We start from the raw sequence: 9,697 nt of genomic DNA on the forward strand, positions 1-9,697 counted from the left end.
TCAACACTACTGTTGTTTGCTCCTTGGGTTTAAGGCCGGGTGCCTCTGTAAAGCACTTTGTGACAACTACTGTTGTAAAAAGGGCTTTATAAATACATTTGATTGATTGATTGATAGTGTGACTCACCTTTCACTGTGAGTTCAGCAGTTGACTGGGCATCATTACTCCTGCAAGTGTATTTCCCAGTGTCACTCTCCTCCACATTATGGATGAACAGTTTAGCGACGCGTCCTTCCTGCTTCATCTCATATTTCTCTCCAGACTTCAAGATGACTCTCCCTTTCCTCCAGGTCACTTGGGCTCCAGGCTTGGAGAGCTCACAGAGGAACCCCCCACTGTTCCCCTCTTTGATCACCACGTTCTGGAGCTCTTGTGTGAATGTTACAGGGAGAGCTACGGACACGTTTAAACACCAGAGTCAGCTGCACATTTGGACTCCTTCCATAAGCGACAGGTTGTTTGGGGCTTGATGAAAATGTACTGGGTTAGATGCAATGCAAAATTAAAATACGATATTCTAAGATAATATTATACATTATTTCCGAAGTACAAGAAACATAAGCAGTAAATCCCCATCAGCAAGGATTAAACATTAGCGTGAATCATACCTCTGACTTTGATATTAGCTGTGGATTAAGCATTAGCGTGAATCATACCTCTGACTTTGATATTAGCTGTGGATTAAGCATTAGCGTGAATCATACCTCTGACTTTGATATTAGCTGTGGATTAAACATTAGCGTGGATCATACCTCTGACTTTGATATTAGCTGTGGATTAAGCATTAGCGTGGATCATACCTCTGACTTTGATATTAGCTGTGGATTGAACATTAGCGTGGATCATACCTCTGTCTTTGATATTAGCTGTGGATTAAGCATTAGCGTGGATCATACCTCTGACTTTGATAGTTGCTGTGGTCTTTGCCTGGCAGGGTGTCACACAGCTGTACTCCCCGGCATCCTGAAGAACCACGCTCCTGATAACCAGCTCAGACGTCCTCCCCTCCTGCCTCATTTGGTGCTTCTGTCCTTCCCTCAGCAGTTCTCCTCCCTTCAGCCATTCCACGGGAACTCCCGGTTTAGAGATCTCACAGTGCAACGTCACAGTACCATCCTCCAGAACCTCTTGGTTCTTTAGCTTGTGTTTGAAAGTGACTGGGATGGCTGGAGAATAATAAGTATCACTATGTCAACAATGTGTGGGTTTGTGTAGGACACTGTGAGTTTTTATGTGAAGGCTACAAATATTATTCAACATTGTTTCTCCTACCCGTGATAATGACAGTGGCAAAAGTTTTCTGATCTCCTATCAGGCAACTGTAGACGCCACTGTCCGCGGGTGAAGATCTCCTGATGATCAGGTGCAGCAGCGTATCTTCCTGCTTCATCTGGTACTTCTCTCCATTCTGCAGCACATCTGTTCCTCTCCTCCATTCTACTGACGTCTTTGGTTTGGAGAGCTCGCAGAGCAAAATCACGTCGCTACCCTCCTCGACCTGAACGTTCTTCAACTCTTCTATAAATGTAATGGGCCGAGCTGAAAATACAGGAAAAGGAAGTCAAAACAACTCTTTCGATCTAAGCAAGTGAGAGTTAACCTGCACACCTGCGTCTTGTTAAATCTACATTTTCTTGGTCCAATTAATAGTTCGAGCTTCACCCTGTGTCTCCACAACACAAAAAATAACTCCTGACTTTTTTCTTGCGTCAACACACCCTTTATTGTTAGCATAGCTGTGGTTCTCTGGTCCCCACATATGCAAGTGTAAATGCCACTGTCCTCCAGAGACGCATTGATGATCCTCAATTCAACCAGTTGATCTTTCTTTCTTATCTGGTACTTGTCTACATTTGTCAATATCTCTGCTCCTCTTTTCCACATAATGGAGGGTGCTGGTTTGGATAGCTCACAGTGCAGGGTCACCGTTCTTCCCTCCTCCGCTTCTATGTCCCTCAGATTGTCTTTGAAAGTTGGGGGTTGGCCTGAGGGAAAACAATGAGCGTAGTTAGTGGTGGATAACCGTGGACATGGACGGGAGAACACGCCCGTTCCTTATCATGTTTTATAACTGGGTTAATGTCAGTGAGAATCCAATAATCCACGCAAGTTTCTCCCTGGATGCCCTGGTGTTCATGGAATAAAGCATTGAGACATACAGCTTTTTGTTAATTCACACAGGTGATTCATCGATCTCCATGCAGTACTGGGAATCAGTAGTATTTTGACTGAAAGAGTGATATTTTGATTGAATCAGTAGTATTTTGACTGATTAATGTTCCTTCTCAGCCTATAACTATGGGTCTTTGCTTATTGATGAATCAACATACCTTTCAATTTCCACTGGCTTTTTGGGATACTGAATGAAGAGTTAAAGTGTCATACCTAGTGTTGCAAAATTCCTGAAAAACCCAAAATGTTTTCCAGATTTCCTGGTTGGAAGATTCATAGTATAGTAATGGAATATGCAGGAAACTAGGATTAACAACAACATAAAAAGTTTTTACCTTGCATCCACCAAACTTATTCAATTAAAGGTTTTACATTCATGTTGAATTAAGTCAATGTTTTGGTGCAAAAACAAAACTGAACATGTTGCGAAACACTGATGAGAAAGATTGATAGAAATACAGATCTACTTTTTGGCTGTTTACAGATAAACACGTTATTTTTCTCCACTCTTCATCCATGCACCCCTTCTGCACCCCTCCTGCACCCCTCCTGCACCCCTCCTGAACTCCTTCTGCACTCCTTCTGCACTCCTTCTGCACCCCTCCTGCACTCCTTCTGAACTCCTCCTGCACCCCTCCTGCACCCCTCCTGCACCCCTCCTGCTTTCCTCCTGCACCCCTCCTGAACTCCTTCTGCACTCCTCCTGCACCCCTCCTGCTTTCCTCCTGCACCCCTCCTGCACTCCTCCTGCACCCCTCCTGCTTTCCTCCTGCACCCCTCCTGCACTCCTCCTGAACTCCTCCTGCACTCCTTCTGCATCCCTCCTGCACCCCTCCTGCATCCCTCCTGCACCCCTCCTGAACTCCTTCTGCACTCCTCCTGCTTTCCTCCTGCACCCCTCCTGCACTCCTCCTGAACTCCTCCAGCACTCCTTCTGCACTCCTCCTGCACCCCTCCTGCTTTCCTCCTGCACCCCTCCTGCACTCCTCCTGCACTCCTCCTGCTTTCCTCCTGCATTCCTCCTGCACCCCTCCTGCACCCCTCCTGCATTCCAAAAATGTAAAGGAAATCCAAATTGAGTCACTTTTCAATGCAAATTGAATGTGACTCACCTTTCACTGTGAGTTCAGCAGTTGACTGGGCATCATTACTCCTGCAGGTGTATTTCCCAGTGTCACTCTCCTCCACATTATGGATGAACAGTTTAGCGACGCGTCCTTCCTGCTTCATCTCATATTTCTCCCCAGACTTCAAGATGACTCTCCCTTTCCTCCAGGTCACTTGGGCTCCAGGCTTGGAGAGCTCACAGAGGAACCCCCCACTGTTCCCCTCTTTGATCACCACGTTCTGGAGCTGTCGCTGGAACGTCACTGGGAGAACTGTGGAACCATGTATAAATACAATCTCGCTATATGAATGTAATCTAAAAGCTGGAGCCCCTCAAACCTTCCACCTGTGAATGTCAGGTTATTAAGAAGGAAAAGCATTGATACTGATCAAATTTGTCAGCGTTTCTTACTTTGCAGTTTAACTTCCGCAGTGGTCTTCTGGTTTCCTGCGACACAGCTGTATTTCCCAATGTCTTCTGGTTGCACGTTGAGAATGGTCATTTCAGCCATATTCCCCCCCTGTTTCATCAGGTACTTTCCTCCAGACAGGTCCTGGACCAGTTCTGCCTCCCCCCTCCACCACTCCACTGGGACCCCAGCCTTGGACAGCTCACAGCGCAGCGTCACACACCCCCCCTCTGGGGCCTCCTGGTTCTTCAGACCCACTTTGAATGAGGCTGGAATCGCTGTGGAGAGATACAGAGTCAGTGTGAAGAAGACCTTTGGTCACAGTGAACAGTCTTGGGAAATTGTTCTTTTCACCAAGTACAATGAATTAAACTTTTTATTACATTTTTATTCTATTTCTATTATGTTTTACCAATAAATCATTTTTCTGTAATGCAAGTTCTGGTGCTATCAGAGGAATAGCCTCTGTGTAAATGTAACAATCTGCTGATGATGGATAATACAAGTTCTTGTGCTGCTGTTAAGACATCAATGTAGGGTATTATCTCACAAAAGGACTCACAAGTTTATCTAAGCACTGGAGCGCAAGGACTGAGATACCGAGGAGGTTCAGTAAACAGTTATGGAAACTGTAATTCATTGAGGATGATTATAAAATGCATGTACAGACATGGCAGAAATGCCCCCTGGAGACATCTGGTGCATAAATTAACTAACGAAGGGTTCATCCTAGCGCTGCAGAGACAGGATTGAGATACAGGGGTGGAGAGTCCCCCTGGAAGGTGGTTAGAGAATTGTAACAATCTGACTGTTTTTATTCTATTGCATTTTTATATTTTTCTGTTTGGCGCTAAGCCCCAAATGTATTGTGATCCTAGCAACGCCTCTGATGTCAGGCATTAAACATTCACCTAAGTTTATGTCCGATGAACATCAGTGACAGTTGTTTCATTAGAACAAAAGCGGTATTGGACCTACCAATGACTTTGACGGTAGCTTTGGTCTTCTGGTCTCGGCACACACAACTGTATATGCCGCTGTCCTCAGGCAGGGCCTCCCTGATGATGAGCTCCAGGACTGAGTCTCTCTGCTTGATCTGGTACTTGTCTCCATTTTGCAGCAGCGTCTCTCCGCCCAGCCTCCACTCCACTTGAACATCTGGCTTGGACAGCTCACAGCGAAGGGTGACGGCGTTTCCCTCCTCAGTCTGCACATTCCTCAGCTTTTGCTTGAAATTGATGGATTTGGCTGAAAGAAATCATTGCAGCGAGAAAATAATTATCTTTGAAAAAAGTCTGAAAACTGCATAGAACTTTTCATATAAATTTTTTTAAAATTGAGTGTAAATTCAAATGTTTTTTCAATGGTCGACCACCCTTACCTTTCACAGTAACACTAGCTGTGGATTCCACATTCCCACAGACACAGGTGTATATACTGCTGTCTTCTGGTTTGGCGTCCAGGATCTTCAGCTCGTTCATCAACCCTCTCTGCCTTATTTGGAACTTCTCTCCATTCTTCAGCAGCTCATTTCCTCCCCTTATCCATTCTACAGCGACTCCTGTCTTAGACAGCTCACAGTGTAACACTAAATTGTTCCCTTCCTCAACCTGGGTGTTCCTCAGTTTTTGTTTGAAGGTTATGGGCAGGGCTGAAGAAACATGGAAAACCACTCAATGAGAATAGTGCAAAATGTGATGTATTGTTGCCTTTATTTAAATGAACAAAATGCTTATTTAAAACAGGAAAACGTAACCCAGCACTCCCTACCGTTGATTTTAACGATGGCCTTTGTCTTTTGGTCTGCACACTCGCAGCTATATAATCCACTGTCTTCAGACACAGCTTTCCATATCTGAAGCTCTGATAGCGTCTCCCTCTTCTTTATCTGGAACTTCACTCCATTCTTCAGCAGCTCTTCTCCTTTCTTCCACAGTACAGGGACTCCTGGTTTGGAGAGCTCACAGCGCAGCACAACGCTGTTGCCCTCCTCAGATTCAACATTTGTTAATTGCTGTGTGAAATAGATGGGTATCGCTGGGGAGCAAACAGACAGTTTCAAGCATTATGCATAAAGGACTGCATAAAAAATAAACGTAGATACCTCAGTTAATCTTCTTGTAAATTAGACTTTCTTTTGGAGCATAACAATAGAACATGGCAAAGTTTTCTGGCAGGTCTAGTGTGATTTGTTGAGACATGCAACATAACCCAACACTGACAGCAGCTCTGTGGAGCACGTACCGTGCACAGTGAGGGTGGCCGTGGTTCGCTGGTCTCTGCACTGACAGGTGTACTCTCCGGAGTCCTCAGGCTTTGGGCCGGTGATGGTCAGAAAGATGACGGACGACTTCTGCCTCATCACGTACCTCTCACCGGCCCTGAGGGTCTCCGGTCCTCTCCTCCAGTGGAAGGCCACCCCGGGCAAAGAGTATTCGCAAGACAGGGACACGTCCTCCCCCTCCGTCACCTCCGTGTTCTGTAATGGCTGGGTGAACTCAGCAGGGATGGCTGGAATCAAAAAGAAGGAACAGTGACTTCATGTCTACCACTGTACTGTGACCGCCAGAACTCAGGAGGAAGGGCATCCTGTGCTACTTTAAATACAATATAAAAAAGGAGGACAACAACAACATAAACAAAAGCTCCTGTTCTCACCTTTCACCGTGACGACGGCCTTGGTGCTCACAGAACCGGCACTGCACTCATACACTCCAGCGTCGCTGTCGACAACCTCCCGGATGGTCAGCCTGACCTCGTTGCCGGAGCGACTGACGTAGTACCTCGAGGAGCTCCACATCAGGCAGCCATCTTTGTACCACATGACGTGGCAAGGCTTGGAGGTCATGCACACCAGCACGAAGCTGCCTCCCTCGATGGCTTCACAGTCCTCCAATGCCTTGGTAATGGTGGGACGTCTCTCTTCGCCGCAATGACGGTAGAGCACAAAGAAAACGTGAGCCCACACTGGACACGACTGACAATGAAAACGCTTTGCTGTTTATTAATATTTGTTACGGTTGTTGTAACAGTTTAAATACGTTCCTTTAATGCCGACGTTACCTCTGACAAGCAACGATGCGTAAGACCTCTGGTCGCCTGCTTGGAAGGAGACGGTCCCAGAGTCTTTACGGATCAGCTGTTTAAACGTGAGGGTGTGGTAGCCCCCCGGAAGCACCTGGATCTCATTCATGTTGTTGGTGTATAGCAGCGTCTCGTCCAGGTACCACTTCACCGCAGTGTAGTCACTGGGACAGATGCGGCACCTGAATGCAACCGTGTCATTCTCCAGACACTCGACGTCCTCCAGCTCGTCACTGATCCACACCTTCTGACCTGCGGGGAAACATCAGAAACACGTGCAGGTTGTATAGGATCAGGACACACAATATGGCCGCCGCTCCACCATAAGTAACAAAAAGCCAACTTCACTGGGAAGACGTATGTGTCCGGAGGGATTTACCGCAGACTGTCAGCAGCGCGCGGGTCTGCATGGTTCCTACGTCACAGGTGTACACATCCGAGTCGCTCCTCTCTAGCGAGGTGATGGTGAGGCAGAGGACCACGCCTTTCTGTTTCATTACATACTTCCTTCCCGGCTGGAGCTCTGCCATGCCCTTCAGCCAGGTCACCCGCTTAGCGGGCAGCCTCGTCTCGCACTCCAGCACCACCTGGCCCTTCTCGTTGGCCCGGGTGTCTCTTAGCTCGCGCGCAAATGCGTGCTGCAGCTCTGCAGGGGCAAGATGGTTAAAAATACTTCCTGGGTGCTGTACCTCAAAAGGTGCGCAAAGTAACACAATCATCGAAAGGCAGAAACAGAAATTGTCCAGGACAATTAAAAACAGGTTTTAAAAGGAATCACGTCAACGTTGCGTCCCGTCAGTGTCTAGAGGCTCCGAGCCAAAGACAAAGTCTGTTAGTCATTTTTCAGTAGTCCGTTAGTCGTTTATTCAGTAGTTCGTCAGTCGTTTATTTAGTAGTCCATTAGTCGTTTATTCAGTAGTCCGTTAGTCATTTATTCAGTAGTCCGTTAGTCATTTATTCAGTAGTCCGTTAGTCGTTCATTCAGTAGTTCGTCAGTCGTTTATTCAGTAGTCCGTTAGTCGTTTATTCAGTAGTCCATTAGTCGTTTATTCAGTAGTCCGTTAGTCGTTTATTCAGTAGTCCATTAGTCGTTTATTCAGTAGTCCATTAGTCTTTATTCAGTAGTCCGTTAGTCGTTTATTCAGTAGTCCGTTAGTCGTTTATTCAGTAGTACATCCTGATACTTGCCTCTGACCTCCAGCTTGGCCCGGGTGGCGATGCCGTCCGCCTCACAACAGTACTCTCCAGAGTCCCTGCTGCAGACGTTCTTGACCACCAGCCGTACAAGGTGCTCCTCCACACTGATTTGGTACTTCGGGGGGCCGTGCCTGATCTGATGGCCGTTCTTCAGCCAGCGGATGAAGGCCTCAGGCTTGGTGATCTCACAGTTCAGCTCAGCATCCTCACCCGGGGCAGCTTTGACATCCATCATGTCCCGGAACACATGCACTGGCCTCTCTATGTGAGAAGAACAAAAGGAAAGAACACAGTGATTACAAAAAATGATATTTAATTAATATAAGCTGTCATTAATAAAGGTACAGCAATCATTACTACTCATGACCCACTTAGCCAAGGCAAAACTCTTCTCTCTCTTGGCACCTCAATAGTGGAACAAATTTTACCCTTGAAGCCAGGACAGCAGAGTTCCTGCCAATTGTCCGAAAATGGCATATATATATACTACATATTAATAAAACAAAATGCACTTCACTTTGATTTCTCTGGCGCTGACTTTGTCAACCAATGGCTTTGTACCTTTTATGATTGTCTTTCCAAGACAGCTTGAGAAGAATGCACTAAATATAAGTCGCTCTAGATAAGAGTGTCTGCTATATGACTAAATTGTAAAATGCACTATTACAACAATCATTGTGAATATAACAGCATTTTTTTCCTCTGGGGACAAAATCTGATGTGTTTACAGCAGATGCAGGCTGTGTCTCGTTAGGACTCTTAAACACTATGTACAGTCATCACTATTACCCGAGTAGCATCCTGTATTCCAGCTCTTCCCGAGATGAGGTCAGGGGTGATGAGACAGGCCAGGCGAACTCCAACTCACTCACCTCTGACAAACAGCATGGTCCTGCAGCTGAGGTCTTTGATGAAGAAGACCACATCCCCGGCATCTGCCACAGTTACACCTCTGATGGTCATCTTGTACCTGCAGCCTTTGTTCAGGACCTGGATGCGGTCGTTGCTGACCAGCGGTTGACCATTCAGGGTCCAGGACGGCTCGTCGTTGACGTCGTGAGAGAGGATGCACTCAAAACTGCAGCTGTCGCCCTCCAGGACAGAGGTTGTCTTTACACGCTGGGTGATGGTAATGCGAAGGTCTGTGGAGGAACATTAGGGAGCACTCCACTGTGAGGACATTTACATCTGGTTGCCACCTGGTTGTATGATAACAGCATGTGAAGTTTCAGACTTTGAAAGGAGATTCATCATTCATTCTTGTTCTTAAGCTTAACTAAGATAAGACCAGATAAATGATGAAACTGCCCCATCTAAAGGTAGTGATCCCTAAACCTAACCCTTCTCCCCAGTCTAAAGGTAGTGATCCCTAAACCTAACCCTTCTGCCCAGTCTAAAGGTAGTGATCCCTAAACCTAACCCTTCTGCCCAGTCTAAAGGTAGTGATCCCTAAACCTAACCCTTCTGCCCAGTCTAAAGGTAGTGATCCCTAAACCTAACCCTTCTGCCCAGTCTAAAGGTAGTGAACCCTAAGTATAACCCTTCTGCCCAGTCTAAATGTAGTGAACCCTAAATATAACCCTACTGCCCAGTCTAAAAGTAGTGATCCCTAAACCTAACCCTTCTGCCCAGTCTAAAGGTAGTGAACCCTAAATATAACCCTTCTGCCCAGTCTAAAGGTAGTGATCCCTAAATCTAACCCTACTGCCCAGTCTAAAGGTAGTGA

The 9,697-nt window shown here is 46.3% G+C and overlaps 2 protein-coding genes across 2 annotated transcripts in view; both read right to left on the reverse strand.

Moving 5' to 3' along the window:
* Positions 1–7,257, reverse strand: part of obscna (obscurin, cytoskeletal calmodulin and titin-interacting RhoGEF a) — a 38,591-nt gene extending 31,334 nt beyond the window's left edge. The window contains exons 1-13 of the mRNA XM_029121740.2: positions 7,154–7,257; positions 6,754–7,026; positions 6,349–6,612; positions 5,935–6,201; positions 5,461–5,727; positions 5,072–5,341; positions 4,669–4,938; positions 3,693–3,968; positions 3,286–3,552; positions 1,915–1,986; positions 1,274–1,540; positions 898–1,167; positions 128–394 (exon numbers count right to left, since the gene is read on the reverse strand). Coding sequence (XP_028977573.2) covers positions 128–394; positions 898–1,167; positions 1,274–1,540; positions 1,915–1,986; positions 3,286–3,552; positions 3,693–3,968; positions 4,669–4,938; positions 5,072–5,341; positions 5,461–5,727; positions 5,935–6,201; positions 6,349–6,612; positions 6,754–7,026; positions 7,154–7,184 — 3,061 coding nt within the window. The 5' untranslated portion in view covers positions 7,185–7,257. The remainder of the gene's footprint in view (positions 1–127; positions 395–897; positions 1,168–1,273; positions 1,541–1,914; positions 1,987–3,285; positions 3,553–3,692; positions 3,969–4,668; positions 4,939–5,071; positions 5,342–5,460; positions 5,728–5,934; positions 6,202–6,348; positions 6,613–6,753; positions 7,027–7,153) is intronic.
* On the reverse strand, positions 7,195–8,296 carry LOC117594804 (obscurin-like). Its single transcript, XM_034293830.1, has 3 exons — positions 7,963–8,296; positions 7,279–7,420; positions 7,195–7,225 (listed from the first exon to the last, which is right to left on the reverse strand). The coding sequence occupies exons 1-3, from the start codon at positions 8,204–8,206 to the stop codon at positions 7,195–7,197; spliced, it is 417 nt and encodes a 138-aa protein (XP_034149721.1). The 5' UTR covers positions 8,207–8,296.
* Positions 8,297–9,697: the final 1,401 nt, after the last annotated feature.

This window comes from Esox lucius, chromosome 8 (genome assembly GCF_011004845.1).
Source record: "Esox lucius isolate fEsoLuc1 chromosome 8, fEsoLuc1.pri, whole genome shotgun sequence".
NCBI lineage: Eukaryota > Metazoa > Chordata > Actinopteri > Esociformes > Esocidae > Esox > Esox lucius.